The 16,289-nt window shown below is 42.6% G+C and overlaps 1 protein-coding gene across 1 annotated transcript in view; it reads right to left on the bottom strand.

Moving 5' to 3' along the window:
- Window positions 1–179: 179 nt before the first annotated feature.
- PCNX2 (pecanex 2) overlaps window positions 180–16,289 on the bottom strand; it is a 152,267-nt gene continuing 136,157 nt past the window's right edge. Inside the window, exons 29-34 of the mRNA XM_058801750.1 lie at window positions 13,235–13,379; window positions 12,007–12,237; window positions 11,387–11,661; window positions 10,202–10,389; window positions 4,267–4,715; window positions 180–1,773 (exon numbers count right to left, since the gene is read on the bottom strand). Coding sequence (XP_058657733.1) covers window positions 1,600–1,773; window positions 4,267–4,715; window positions 10,202–10,389; window positions 11,387–11,661; window positions 12,007–12,237; window positions 13,235–13,379 — 1,462 coding nt within the window. The 3' untranslated portion in view covers window positions 180–1,599. The remainder of the gene's footprint in view (window positions 1,774–4,266; window positions 4,716–10,201; window positions 10,390–11,386; window positions 11,662–12,006; window positions 12,238–13,234; window positions 13,380–16,289) is intronic.

A 16,289-nucleotide genomic window follows, 5' to 3' on the forward strand; every position in this document is an offset into this window, starting at 1 on the left:
AATACTCTGCTTTAGTGTTTGTGAACATGAGCAGAATTTTCCTAGATTGTGCTAAGCTTTATTAATCAACTTATCAAGATCTGAAGTGAAGTAAAAAAGAATGGGTTTCTTAATCTTGTAAGGCAGAAAGCAAGTGAGAACAATTGCAAACAGAAGACCCAGAAACAGCTGCCGCACAAAACATACTTGGATCATTTTATTTTCACTCAGTCTTACTTAGTTCTACTGCTCAGATCTGAAGTGTGGCACAGTAGGAAGCTCAGAATGCAACTGAGTATTGCCTAACAGTAATGAGACTTAGCTACAGCATCTCTTGTTAAATCTTGTTAATTGGGACAAGACAGCCTGGCTGCACATCATTGTGTTGAGATTTAGAAACACTCTATGGTAGTTACAGTAAAGAGGAACAGCAAGACACTGATAGCTGCAATTTTTTTTAATTGAAAAAAACACACGCGTGTTTGTTTAGACTCTGTAGTAGAGGAAGGATTTGTTGTAGCCTTTTGGGTTTCAAAGTAGTCATGCATTCCTGTAAATTGGTGTTTCTCAAACCATGTGAAGGCATGGCCTCCCTTTTTGTATCATCTGTCTTTATTGGCAGCAGCTCAGTTTTCTCTGGAGGAGGGAAATCAGAAGGCTTTGTAATTACTGGCTACAAGTGTTTATGGACAGTGAGCTGTGTCCAGCAATTAAGAGTATTTAGCTGTTCCCTTCCCAACACAAACACTTCCAGACAGTAATTACAGCCTGCTTTGCACTTTTCCGTCCTTGAGGAGGATTCCCCATGGCCCTTTTGCGACTCCTAAGGGTACTGTTGCTTAGAATTTGAGAAACACTGCTGTAAACCAAACAGGAGCACGAGATAATACCTAATTTATGCAAAGCTGCTTTGCAAATAAGGTGCACCATATGCTCTGAAGACTTTCCATGCACTGGATACTTTCTCTTCTTACACTTTTGTTAATTGGTGTAGCGTGGCTCGTTCACACAGTATTTCAGTATGGCTGCATGCAGTATATCAGTCTGAGATGCTGTGTTGCTATTCAGCATTAGCACCTGCATAACACATCAAATAAAAATGAGACTTGCTGTTCGAAAAAAAAATCAGATTTAGATCTAATGTTACAGGACACTGTACTGTCCTTTTATGTATTCATTGCTTCTGCTCTTAGTTGCCTCTTGCTATATGTTATATACCAAATTTCAATTAGTTTGCATGCAATCAGCTGTTTAGTTATGGCAGGAAAGAGATGTCTTTTGTGTGCTTTTCACTGAGTTATATTATTTCCTACTGTATTCGTTTGTGATTCTAACCATTCCAGGGGAAGGAACGTTAAACAGGTTGTATTCATTGTTCTAGGATTTACAAGAACCTGAGATGAAGTGGCACTGTGTGTTTTTTAGGATATTTTCCAACCCTACCCATGCCAAGGCCATTAGCTGAAGAACATCTGCCCTGTAATATTCTTGTGTGGAAGTTAGAAAAATAAACATTTGGAGGTTACTATTACATCGGAAAGAACCTAAACCTATGTGCAGTCCCTGACCTAACTGTATTTAATGCTAAGAAGCGCGTGGCCCCTGTGCCAGGAAGGCTCCTCACTGCTCCTCAGACAGGCTCTGCTGGGAAGCCGTGTCTTCCAGGGCCATATCTTCTTGGCTGGCCCTCCTGCACTCCACGTTCCGACTCAGGAACAGCGCATGGGCCGGACCCGCCTCCCGCTGGGCTCTTGGCTCTGTGGTATCTGCTACTTCACAGGTCTCGGTGGCTTGCTGGAAAGTAAGAAAGATAAAAGTCAACTAGTTTAGGAAATTTCTAAGTAACACTTCAGCTATTTTTTGAAGTGATGGGTGAAAAATGTTTAAAAATTGACATAGGGATGTCATTCTGTGAAACTCCATGGGATTCTTAACATGCATTATTCACAAGGGAGTTCTGAAGAGGTACTTGTCACACTTTGTGTAACGCATAAATTTGGAAGGAAAAGCAGACCAGGAGCTGGAGGTTTAGTACCACAGATGTACATGTATAGAGAACTGTAAAGGAATTTGGATTGAAAAGGACTTCTGGAGGTCATCCAGTCCAAACTGCTGCTTCAAGCAGGGCTGACTTCTAAGTTGTTAAATCGGGTTGCTCTGGAGCTTGCTTTATACACCGAATTTTAAATCCAACTTACAAAGAAACCTTTTCATCAAAACTGGAATGCAATTATCAGTCTGCAAACGTTAAGCACAGTGCCGCCCCACTGTAAGGAGTCCATTAGGATAAAAGCATTCCAGAACTTTGCTGTGTGAACGTTGAAATGAAACACTTCCTCTTTACTGCTTTCAATCAAATGGGCACCTGGACTCTGAGCACTTTGGCCAGGATTCACCTCATCTAAATTTCACCATGTGGTCTTGCTGTGTCATTTAGGCTACCAATGGCTGGCAGAGAGATACAAATCTCCCAGGGGAGATTTTCCTCCTAATAGCTCCAAGGATGAAGGGGATGGAGGCCTCTTCACTGAAAACAGAAGCCTCAACAACAACCTACTGAGACATCATGCCCAAATTTTAGATAGCCAGAAGCTTGACAAGGTGAATCCTACCATTACTACTCACTTTCACAGACTGGCTGAGTTCTTGAAAATTAGGCCATAAACTCCTAAGAGCTGGAATTGTGCCTTCTCATTGGATATATTCAGCTGTATGTGTAGAAATATTAATATTTATTACTGTAATTAAGCAGGATTGGACCCAGGTGAGTAACATTCAGCTGACTCCTGCTGAAGTTCATGCAAAACTCTAGGGAACCACACCACACATGGTATTTTTGGGTTGAGAGCAAAATACACTCAGGCCAAGGGGCTTTTCACACTTGAGGTTTGGAGAACTCTTTGGAAATTAGGCAAGTTATACACGGTTCAGGAGCATGGTAACAGAAAAGTGCTTGGGACTAATATCTGCAGACACCTCCTGTCACCAGTCTGGTTTCCATTTTGATAGGCCAAATGCAAAACTCTGCCTAATTATGTTGTCTAATTGCAGTCACCCTTTATTTCTAGTCCATCTTCTCATGTTTCTGCTTTCTGGTGCTGAGGTCAATTTTCAAAATTCAGGGCAGCAATGGATAGCAACCAAAGTTAAATAAATACACTTAAATAAACAATAAAACAGTAACTACAATGTGAATTGAATTTTTCATGGAAGATAGGAATAAAGCTGTGAGTATATTGGGAAGAAGGCTGGAAGTTTTTTGTGTGTAGTGTTTTGCTCTTTGAAAATGCTTAATCACAGGGCATACCGGTTTCCTTTGGTAAATATTTCATACAGGATTCCTTTGACTGACTTTCAGCAACAAGGTTTCAGGTCTTAGATTGAATTTCTGGTCAGATGGAGGGACAGAACAAGTGCACTGTTCAGGGTAAACCATTCCTTTTCCGACAGATAAAATAATTTTAAGTCCTGCTGATGCCTCAAGTTTTAGCTTTCCTGTTTTTGAGATTCTGTGCTGCCTACAAGTGTAGCTCTGGGCTTCGTATATAAGTGCTAGTAAGTCCTCTTTGCAGGGTAGGCAGAAAAAACAATCCTTTTCCAGCTTGAGACCAAGGACAACTCTTACAAGCCTCAGGCCCAAAAAGTGGGGAACTGAAGAGAGCAGACAGGAGGATGGGGCTTCATAACCCAAGGCTGTAACTGGACAATTATCCCAATACTCAAATGGACCAAAAACTTATAAAAGTGTGAAACATGTGACCAGTCATCCATTTTGGGTCCATCTTGGTGTAGCCCTGGCCAGGCTCTTGTACTGGCCAAGGTGTATCCTTTAAGGCCTTTTAATAAATACCTACTTTGTTGTTTTAGCTCTGTCTAGTCTCTCTTCTAGGTCAGCCTCTCAAGGCATCACTGTATAACACTTAAAGCAGGCAAGGAAGGAGCTATTTAGTCTGCTGTGATGGTACTCATCACCTGGGCTGCAGAAACTGGAGATGTAAGTCCCTGTTTTGAGTGAAAGGAAAAGCAACTTTGCCCCAGTTTGCAATTTCAGGTGTATGTGTAACAGCCCCCCCCATCAGTTACTCACAAACAATCTCACAGACACACTAATACTATACAGTCTCATTGTGATGCAGCAAAATCCCCCAGAAATACCAAAATCCCAGCACTGGTTTGAAAAAACCTGTTCTCTGACCACTGAGAAGGAAGAAAGAGGACAGTTAAGAAGCAGACAGGTGAGCAGAGCAGGACTCCCACTCAGTAGTGCTGTTTCAGCTTCAGCCTTACCCGAGCTGCCTGGCTCGCTGCTCTGGCAGATGGCCCCATGGCAATGTTCATGCTGCTGGAGGACTGCGTGTCGCTCGTGTTGCCTCCGTCCGCAGCCGAGAGCCCAGAAATCACCAAAGCACTCGAAAAACTTCTCTTGCCAAACAGCAGGCTCAGAGTTGAGCTGGTGGAGGAGGCCAGGCTGGACCTGAGCATTGCTGCAGCTCGGTCCTGCACAGTCAGCTGGCCAGCAACAGGAACAGCAGGGGACTGAGAAAACACAGATGTTGCAGAGTTGTGGAATGATAGCTGACTACTAGAAAGCCTTTGGGCAATTTCATGGGCAGATGTAGACGTCTGGATGAAAGGCTGCCGGCTTTCTGCAATTGGTCCAGAGTGACTTGAAGCAGGGGGCCTTTGGTTTAAAGCAGTGTGTGCCTGGACAGACTGACTCCTGGGTTTTCTCCTGCCTTCAAAAGAAAGATTAATATATTTAAGTAAGTGGCATTCTGATGAACTCCATGGCATTGACAGTGTCCCACGTGTACATATTACTGTTGGCATATTACCACTGGTTTTATTAGCATAAGAGCTCCAAGAACAGCAAAAGTAACAAACGCCTATACCTATGAATCTTTCTGTGTTTTCCACTACAGGTGTTCTGAGTTTTGGTCAAAATAGCTCTAGAGGTTGTGTACTGAGTCAAAAGACAGGGAAATGAGAAGAGACCCCAAGCAAAGCACTCTAATCACAGGCTCACAGCTGTTCTGCTACATACAGTTTAATCAGCCTAGTGAATGACTGAGCATAGTGTTGCTGTAACTCTGCTCCCCTTTGACAACCACACTAATGGAATGTTGAATATCCACCTTATATTGGCTTGGTGTAATTAAATGCAACAATAAAACAAAAATCCTCTATGTTAAAACAATGGCACATTTAAAAGAATTATTCCTGCATATGGGGAGAGAGAATGCGAAAATTCAGCCAAGTGGAAGAATACAGCATTCAAGTCACAAGACAGTTTTTAAGACTTACAGTAAACTCTGAGTTTCAAGAGAGACATTTACAATACACCACAGACCTGAAAAGATGTGAATGCTTTTAGGTAGGATACACTATTAGAGGTCTGAATGTGACCCACATAAGACTCTTGTCCCTTTCTGGGAAGCATCTCTATGCAGCCACCACTGGAAGTAGATTAGATAAGCTATTCTGACATGCCTAGACAAATCCTTCCTGTACAAATACATCCCCATATTTAACATTTATACCAACACCTTCTGTCATTCAAGCAAACAATTTCTGTATTTCTTATGCTTGTCAATTTGAATAGGCATAAAATGAAAAATCAAATATAAAATCTGGTGGCCAGTGAACCCACCAGAGGCCAGCTTGTACTCCTCAGGCATTCTGCCATGGGTTGGTGTGTGCCACAGGCCCCAGCAGAGTTCACTGTTTCTGTAGACAGGCTCTAACCCAGGCACACACAGCAAACACCCAGTCACAAAAGTACCTGCTTGTTTTTTTTTGCTCTCCAGGAAACTCCAAACATTAACACAAGCTGGCATTTTGGTTTCCTAGCTGTAGCTGTAGGGTGAGGAGTTGATGCCAGGAAATCTGTTGAGAACCATCAACACAGAAACAAGTTTTTCTGGCAGGCATTCCCAGGCTGTTGGTAATTTTTTTTTTCTTTTTGCTTTGGTTTCCCTCAATACCTGAACTCCTCCAAATACTGAAATTTTGCTGGCATAAAGGAATATAAATCTCACACTATAGTCTAAAAACATGACTGCTGAATTCATGCAGCTTCCAGCAATGCAGAATTTCATATCCAAGCCATTTACATCATATGGCTGAAACATGATGTTTACATCCACAGACGTGCTTTTCAGAGGCTGGCATCATTATCCCCATTTTTCAAATGCTGAAGCAAAGAGAATTTAGGTAACTTGGCACAGAGTCAGTTGAGCAGAGCTGGGCTACACCTCATTTACAATGTACCTTTAGCTGTACTTTTATATTCCAAACAATAAAAAAATTTTTCCTAAGTAATACGAGCCCCAATATCTCTGCTGGAGAATGATGGGACAGAAATGGCTCTTGGAAGCTCCTGGACAACACTCAGGCACAGGATGTGATTCTTAGGGTGGTCCTTGCAGAGCTAAGAGTCAGACTGCGATGGTCCTTGCAGAATATCCACAGAATATCCCCTCCACCTCAGAATATTCTGTGATTCCATGGCCCCTGCACTGCTCTGCCAGTGCTCCCTCTCCTTCACGTGCAGTGAGGGGCACCAGCCTGGCCGCCGTGTCCGCGGCTGCGCGCGCGTTTGGCCTCCGCAGGGATTCGGGCTCTTCAAACCCTGGGGTTTGCTCAAGTGCTTTGGTTTCTACACCTGATGGTTATTTCAAGAGGTTGCCTTTCTTAAATAAAAAGAAAGGACTGGATTTAAGAACAGAGGGGCTGCGGTGTGTTACTGTGCACCGTGGCTAACGTGGCCAAACATCTGTGATATAAATTGGGAAGCTGACCCCTGGCCAAAAGTATTCTATATTCATCCCAAATGCAGTGGTTGGAGCATTGGGCAGGAGACCACCCACATCTACACCTAAAAAACTCTGTCCCTGAAAATACTCAGAAAAGCAAAGGCTGGTCTATAAACTGCATCATGAAATAAGGAAACTTTGGGGGAGAACCCCACATGTTTCCTTTGCTCCTGATTTTGGCTGAATTTTTATATAGGGCTTTGCATTTTGCAATTTTGCAGACTCAATGATACCAGGTTGCAAAACACAATATGAAATATAAAGAAGTTAAATGCACTTGATGCACAGATTATGAATTTAGAAGGCATTGCTATGATTATCTAGTCTGCTGTCCTACATAGCATGGGCCATAGGATTTCCCAGAATTATTCCTGTGTGGTTTTATTAATTGTTACTGTCATTTTTAAAAATGCATCCTGCATCTCCAGTTACGGAGAATCCACATTAACCCTTAGTCTCTTGTTTCACTATTTATTCACTCTCTTAATATTAAAAATTTGTTCTTGATTTTAAATCTGAATTTGTTTAGTTTTGTTACATCCAAGTCTGCTGAGACCAATGGTCTCTGGTCACCTTTTGTTGCCCAGGTAAACACTTACAGACTACAATCAAGGCATCTCCTACAATACCAATTGCTGGAAAGCATTTTATCTTTCAATACAGGACGTATTTCCCAGAACTTTGGTCATGTTTTGGCTCTTCTTTGAAGTGCTTCCAAACTAAAAATGTCCTTAAATTAGGGCACTGGGACTGTGCATGGCAGGACAACAATATTATGATTTTTAACAGGCATAGATAAGTTCTTTTCCAGTGCTGTGGTATTGCCTTGATGTCCTGATACTTACTGAAGATCGAACAGAGCTTGTTTTTTAACCAGGTCTCTTAAAACCTTTCTTGAATGAGTCGTTTGATTTTGCTCAATTAAGCATATACCTTTGATAGCCACTCTTTCATGTTCTTTGTAGCTGTTAGGAGGGAAGGAACTGTTTCATGATCAGATCATAGAAATATATTATCTGTGTTTTTTCCCCAGATAAATCAGACATTTATTTTCTCATTTCTACATACTGCTTATTGGCAACTCTGCCTTTCTATACAGTGACAGATCAAGACCACTGCTAGGATTTCTGTTGCTTCTAAATACTCCTTAAAAATAAACAGCCACAAGCTCACTTTCCTCTTTTTGTCCCTAATGGTCCTAGGCAAATAATTCTTCTTGTTTCATTCTCTACAGTATCTGAGGAGTGAATATGGATTTCCATTTGCTACCATTTCCTTGGATTTGTTGTGCATGTCTTAACAAAAGCCAGGTTGCTTTTCTTATCTAAGAGTGACTTTGTCTCTTGATTATGTTTTTCTGGGCATCCAATCAATATGTTCTTTTAAACAACTCACAATTAACTTACTTTATTGTATGGTATGCTCAGGATCATTATATCACAATTAAGCTCGCTACTCTGATTACTGTTGTGTCAAGTTATGAGTATGCACATGGGGATTCCTCTAACACAAGACACAATTAAAAGCTGCAGTTATTTTATTCTTGCAATGTGATTTATATTCAGGGCAAAATTTATTCCAGTCCTGCCCATTATCTTTAATGATAGGTCAAAAGATCTAACAGGAAACAAACAAGTGTCAAACCCCTCAAGTTCTCTGCTTTAATTTATACAATAATGCTACAAACTTATTGAAATGTAGAGATGATTTGATTTACATTACAAGTCCTGATCCCACAGTGGTAGATCTTACAGTCACCCACTGGCAAACTTAGAATTCTAGAATGGTTTGGGTTGGAAGGGACCTTAGAGCTTGTCTCGTTCCAGCCTCCCTGCTGTGGACAAGGACACCTGTTACTAATTAGGTTGCTCAAAGCCCCATCTAACCCAGCCTTGCATACTTGCAGGAATGGGGCATCCACAATTTCTCCGGACAACATGATCCAGTGCCTCACTGCCCTCACAGTACAGATTTTGTTCCTAATATCCAATTAAACACCTAAACCTCTTTCAGTTTGAAGCCATTCCCCCTTGTTCACTCCATGTTCTTGTAAAAAGTCGCTTCCCATCTTGTGAACTCCCTGCAGGTACTGGAAAGTCACAATTAGGTCACCCCAAGGTGGGGTGTACAAACCCAATTCTCTTTGCCTTTCCTCACACATAATCATCCTAGTGTTCCTTCCCCGGACCTGCTCCAATGAGTTTATGTCCTTCCTGTGCTGGGCACCCCAGTGCTGGATGCAGGGTTCCAGGTGGGCTCTCACCAGAGCAGAGGGGCAGAATTCCCTCCCTGGCCCTGCTGCCCATGCTGCTTTGGATGCAGCCCAGGACACATTTGGCTTCTGGGCTGGGTCATGTCTAGCCTCTTACCCACCACCACCCCCAGGTCCTTCTCACAGGGCTGCTCTCCATCTTTTCATCCCCAGCCTGTGTTGATACCGGGGATTCCCCTGACCCAAGTGCAGCACCTTGCACTGTTAAACTGCATGAGATTCCCCTGGGCCCACTTCTTGAGCTTGTGCAGGTCCCTCTGGATGGCATCCCATCCTTCAGCTGTGTCAACTGCACCACTCAGCTCAATGTCATCTGCAAATTTGATGAGGGTGCACTGGATCCCTTTGTCTATGTCATTAATGAAGATATTAAATAACAGTGGTCCCAGCATGGACCCCCGAGGGACACCACTTGTCACTGATGTCCATCAGGACTCTAGACCATTGACCACTACCTTCTGTGACTGTCCAAAAAACTGCTTATCTTTATTACTTAACATGCATTTCCAATGTAAAGGCCACTACTTCCACCTTGCGAATATGTCTGAAGCACTTTTGAATCCATAATTTGAGAAGGGCTCAGCTGTTAGTTGACAGAATGATTGGCAACATTTAATTTTCTCTTAGTAACTGCTATATAGACATAAGAAGCTATTTTCCATTTGTTTGTTCTCCACATACGCTGATGAGCAGCCAAACCAATTCCTCAAATAAATTGCCATGGTCCTTCCAAGCTAATTAAGATTTTTGCATGCTTGCTTTCTGCTGTTCCCAGACAACAATAAGCAGAGGTTCACTGTGGTACAGGCTCCCTGCATGGTGTGTGTACACTCCCTCCCATCTGCATTTCTCATTCTGGCATTCTTAGTGGCACCTGCTAGGCCAAAAATTACCCATAATGGACTTTGACAGTGGAACCTTTGGTGAATCACTTTTGTGTTACACTCTCCCAGTAAATACCTGGAACAATATCAGGAAGCCATCTCCTACATGTTCTTGGTCATTAGAAGAGACAAAATGCACTCTCTTTCTAAAATTACTTTTCCACTGGATTTGAGGACTCCCCAAAGGCACCTGCCCATGTGACTCCCCCAGGAGAAGACTCCAGAGAAAGGCAAGTAAATTGTGCACATACCTGCCCGCTGGTGGACCTCTTGAGATGAAGTTTGCAGCTGAGGGGTTCCATCCCTGGTGGGCTGTGAGCTACTGCTCTGGCTTGAATTCCCTGTGGAATTGTTGCTAGATGAAGACCCCCCTGCACTATCCACCTCTTCAACATTGCCTCTCTCGTGGTGAGCTGCTGCATGGCAGTCCTTCCGCATTCTGTTTGCAGGAACACACACAGGGTCAGCCTCTTGTTGCACATGAAAATTTGTGTCACCACTGTTAGGTGCTCTCAAAGACTGTTCTCTCTCACACCACTGCAGGTCTTCTGAGATTTTATGAGATGGCAAAGACAAGCCTTCTTGGAACAAAATTGTATATGACACAAGCCAATTGTCTGTGTTTATTGGCTTTGGAATACTGAAATACCATAGGGATCTTTATCTAATGTTACAGTGGTCTTCCAAGATTAACTTCTGCATGAGGTAACCAAGTAGCAAAGAGGAATGTGCTGAAGAGAGCTCAGAGGGATGGGCTGCGTGGTGGGAAACTAGCATGTTAAGCCTTTAGATAAAATATTGACATTTTAACACAGGTCTTGCTATGCAAGCTGGCTCCCATCGTGTCTCCATGGTGCCCTGCCTTTCCTCATCTACAGTAGCTACAGTGGCAACAGGGCAGGGAATGAGGCAAGGGAGCTGTTGTTGTGTGAAGAGTGCAAGTAGGAATGGGAGATGCAGTGTCAGGTACTGATCATGCACAGCCAGGGGAAGTCAGGCAGTTTTGGTGAATAGCAAGTACATTTTTAGGTGTGCTTTGGTCAAGAACAATAACTAAGGGGTGGATATCTAACTGCCAAAGCTTCGGAGCATAGCTCACCAAAATCCACCAGCAAATTTACTCATGGTCAGAGTTACAGAAAAAATACCCTTATTTAGATGGCATAAACAGTAAAATTCCATGGAATGAGGGAAGTGTCTGTAGTGCAGTGTGATTTGAATCACTCTTGTTGAACATGTAGAAAGCTTTGTCATGAATGAGTTAATGGATTTTCTTTCTGTTCTATTTGCAACACTGTTTTGTTATATTCTAAGTTACTTCCAATTAATTTTTTTACTCATAGATAACAATACAGAATTACTCTCCTTTAACAGAAAATACAATGAAACCGAGACGGCAGGGTCTCTTATCAGCATAGCCAAAATTTAACACCTACCTTAACCACTTGGATTTGAACCACTTTTTAATGTTGTCCAAACTGACAGGTCCCCCCCAAATGTTCCTCAGTTGGCTGTGTGTCCCAAGGTACGAGGTGGTTAAGGGGGAAACGTACATTGGATATCCCAGTGGCTGATCACATGAAGAATTAATTAAGTTCCGCAACACCTGTTTATTGTTCTGGATGCTTCCTCTCTCCGGGTTACGATTGCGTAAGAAAATCAGTTCCTGCTGCTGGCCAGCCCAAAGCCCTCTGACACACTCCTTGTTGACCTGCAGGTGGGTTAAAACATGCAGATCATGCAAAAACACTTGCTGCTCAAATGCAGAAATACAGGATCCAAGTAGAAGAGCAGTGCCTGAGTATGCAAACATGATGTCTTTGCACCAACAGCTTTTTATTAACTTCTGCAGCTACTCCCTGGTGAAGCCTGAAATGTTATTTTAGAGATGCAAACGTGGGTGGCAAAATGGAAGTCAACTGAAGAGAACTCTTTTGGCCTCCAGTCCCTACTTTAAAAAACACTATTAACTTCTCCTTTCAGCCACATTACCCAGAAATAGTGCTAATTACCACAGCCCTAAATTACTGCAATATTAGAAAGATGGCACATGTACCTTGATCACCTTGAAGCTCAGGTAGCTTTTGTGGAGCATAATAACTTTATATTCATCTGCTCCTTCATCTACCACGTGTCTGAGAGTCAGCAGCTCCTCCCGGTTGGACAGGACTGCGCTGCGCCAGGCCGGGTCCCCTTCGTGACAAATCACAACCTTTTCTTCAAAGGATTGGATGGCTTCGTACAAAACTGCTGGGTCCTCATACTCATCTGGGCACGTGAACTGGTCCTGCTCGTACAGGAAAAAGTATTGAACAGGTCAGGTACATTCGTGAAAACACAGAAACTATTGACAGCAAACAAAATACTGGCTTCCAAACAGTTGCCAGCTGGCCCCCTCCAAGTGACTTGACACTTGCTAAAGAGTGTCTTTTGGGATCTTCATTTAACAGCGACAGAGAAAGGTACAATTTCAGTTTTATTGTAACCTGTTCTGTTCCCATGACTACACTGGACAAAGGCACTTGGAGAATACCAGCTTATCCTTTTTTTTTTTTTAATGGAGTGTGAAACTGGGAGGCTGAGCTTTTGGCTAAGCTGGAGAGAGATATCACCTAGGACAGTCCACAGTTCTTGTGGAAAATCTTATTTTTATACACAAAACAACACCAACAATAGCACAGTCTGGGAATCATCAGCAAATACCACAATACTGAAATTTCATCCAGCAGCACCACGGCCAGCGATAACATCATAAAGTTGTTGTGTCAAAGAAGCAGATACAAATTCACAGCAGTTCAGTAAGTAACATCCAGAACAATTATAAATATCACTAATGATAAAAGCATATGATACTAAATCATAATGTGCCAGAACAGGGACAAAATCAACTCCAAGCTATACAGAGCCTGACCTGAAATTAGCAGTGAAATCAGCATAATCAATGGATTTCCCTTCAATCTAGAAACCATCTTTATAGTATCCACACAAGTAAAATATGACATTTTCTGCTTTCTTTTGATGAAAAATGCAGGGTCAAGCTCTGCAAAGTGGTTTCAAATGGGCAGCTAGGGGGGCTCAGAAAAGAACATCAAGTGAATGCAAAATAAATAAATGCCAAACTCTTCCATCTTGGTGAAAGACATTTCTTAAAATAAGGTGGCAAGTACTCCATTTCGCTTTTTTTTTTTTCTCCTTTTAGACAGTTGCTAAGGTATCCCACATTTTCCTTAGAAAACAGACACAATAGTAAATGTTAAAAATAAATACATAAATAAATACCCTACCTGGTGCAGCTTCAGAGACATTCGGATTGCTGGGGCAACAACCTTATGCAGCAGATCCATGTCAGCAAAGACCCACTCATCTTTGGCTGCTATCCTGAAGTCTCCTTTAAACAGTGCATGGAGCCCATAAAGAAAAGAGTCCAGGCTGGAAGAGAAAGGCAGCAGTCACTCCCAGAAGCCATTCCCATCTCTCCAAGGCAGATCCTACAGTCACCAGGCTGGTGACCCTCTGGCCCAGGGTGAGTGCCTGCCCTGGATGTAAAGCAAGGGTCACATCACATTTCTCTGACACAAAAGCATTCCTTGGGGGAGGCAGTTTCTCTCTGTGTGCTCTGTAAATGACTGGCCATGAGATGAATGGAATGAAGGATGTCCTCAGGATGGGTGACAGAGTCACAGAGTGCCTCAGGGCGCTGCTTCTCTGCAGCTGTGCCAAAGGGACCAGGTCAGAGTGCCAGCTGCACTCCCTGTGCAGCCAGCAGAAGCTGATTCCCTATTTGAAAGTTTATTGATCAGTCCTGTTAGCACTACTCCTTGTAAGTGAAAAATAATAATAGAAAAAATACTTTCAGGAAATTTAGGACCTTTCTCATGACATTCAAACCTAAATGTGAACATTAAAGCAGATGTACTGAGAATACTAAATTTCAGAACTGTTCAGCAAACCAGGTGAGAGCAGGAATCAACCAACAGGTGCTTCCTACTCAAACAATGAGCCCTAAAGCAAACACACAATGGGTTTCTTTTTTGTAACGTAGGAAACCAGATGTAGGCAGTTCTGCCTGGCCTTGCATGATGGCTTACCAGGAACTGAGATACAAGCACCAGGTAAAAGCTACAAAAATAAGGTAGTTGTTAGAAGATGGTTGTGCAAGGGCTTTGTGAAGGGAAACCATTAGCCTTCAGCTCTGATCTGCACCCTGAATTACAGGACTCCCATGCCACTGTCACTTGTATAATGCTTGTAGGTTACTGCTGTGCCAATGTTGCTCTGAAGAAGTGATCTAAAAATTGAGGAAAACAGAACCATCTATTAAAAACAGGCATATCTTGCAAACCCACAGGACATGGTTTCATCTATCTGCTAAGATTTCACTCACTTTTACAACAGTTGATCTTTTACATTGTAAAGACTCTGGGGAGAAGCCATATTAAGATGTTAGTAGTTTTCATTACTGCTCAGCCTTTCTCTAGAGGACATATAATCTTTCCACATAATAGACCTTTCTTAATTATTTTATAAAAAAAAAAAAAAGAAAAAATATATTCTCAGAGAGAGGAAGAAGAGACTGGGAGAAGGCCTGGCCAGCTTCATCTGAAAGGCATTCTAATTTTGCTCTTGGTGGGTAGCATGTCTTAGAAATTAAAGTGGAAATACATATGTGGTTATCAGAGAAACAACTGGATACTGATTTTCTCCATGAAAGCATCATGTAATACAAATCAACTAAGCAGTGGGACCAAAACTAGCCAGAAAGGCAGGGCTGCTGTCACTGCTGGGAACATAAGGAGTACAGAGAAACTTTTATGAATTCTTAACTGATTTCCATTTATTAGCACTAAGTTATGTATTAAAACATGTCTGTGTGAGACAGGCATACTCAGATCTTCAAAACATTCAAGCATTGATTTCAGTGGGAGTTATTATGTGTCCTCAAGGACTGTGTCCTGGTCCCCACTGACCTTCAATCCATCATCCCCACAGTTCAGAGAATGATAATATACTCAAACCCTGCTTAATAGTTGGGAAAGCCCTATGATGAGCCAGCTGGGAGGTTGGGGGGAGAATGGTGAGTGCAGCCAGCATGGTGAAATGTGACTTTTGCCCCCTTTGAAAAGGCTACACATCAGGAAGGCTCCTTTCACTTGCCCACACACCAGAAAACACCAGCATACACAGCTGAATCCTTGCCTGGAAAAAAAACCCCTTCTGTAGCTAAATATTCTTCCTAGGATGAAATTTTAAAAGTTACCTTGAACTCTGCATCTAATGATGATCTGTAGTGGAGTTTCTCCCCACATTACACCCCCTGTATTTGCTCTGAAAAGTTGGCTGGGATGAAGGGAGGAGTAGGCAGGAGAGAGAACTGGTTTTTACATCTTGGGAGGCTCTCAGAGTCAAATCTGAACACCAGAGCAGACACAGAGCTTGCATCCACATTGATGTGCCTTAGAGGCATCAGCAGCAGCCAAACAGGCTGGTGTGCAGAGCAGGATGTGCTGAAGGCATGGCCAGGACTGGGACAGCCATGCAAACTGCAGCCCAGCATCAGCAGAGGGAGCAGGGGGAAGCTCGCACAGCTCTCCCGGGGCTGAGGGGAGGCTCATCCATTTGTCATCCCTCTGCATAATAAGTTCTCTAACTCAGGGGATTTTTAAGAACAAACATGACTGCTACAAGGAGCAAATCAGTGGTGGCAGTAGTTGTGAGAGGCTGAGAGTCAATTATTTTATGAATTGTATTTTCCACCAGAGTGGTCTGGAGGAGATTGCTGTATTCACAAAACTATGGGCATCTTTTATTCTCCTGACAATTGTAATGAGGCTTTTGGGTACATTCTGCCTATAATGTGACACTATCTCAAGCCATTACTGCTGTAACATGCAGCCTCCTTAATCCACATAAGATACAGCTCTCGTTATTCTTCCCATTGTTATGCTCTCTCCTGAAGACACTAATGAGATTATTAGGAAGCTGTAAAAGTCAACCACTTTGATCTCAGGCCTGACTCTCAACCACTTTGATCTCAGGCCTCACTCAAGGTTGTTGCTGTTTTCTTGGCCCACTTTTAACATACCTCAATTAGTAATCTGCTGTAGTTACAGGCTGGTTCAAAATATTTTGAAAACAAGTTAAAGTAAAATTACACGTCAAAGAAACAACATTAATCTGTAAGAGACATAACTACAGTATCAGGCAACATTTCCAACCCTCTGAGCTAACAACCTGAACAGCTGCTGTCACAACTGCAAGCTGTCTTAGAACAAGGCTGGTAGGTGCATGGGAACTGTCAGCTCCTTGGAGGTGCAGAAAAGAGGGGATTAAGTAGCACCA

The sequence above is a fragment of the Ammospiza caudacuta genome, chromosome 3 (genome assembly GCF_027887145.1).
Source record: "Ammospiza caudacuta isolate bAmmCau1 chromosome 3, bAmmCau1.pri, whole genome shotgun sequence".
Classification (NCBI taxonomy): domain Eukaryota; kingdom Metazoa; phylum Chordata; class Aves; order Passeriformes; family Passerellidae; genus Ammospiza; species Ammospiza caudacuta.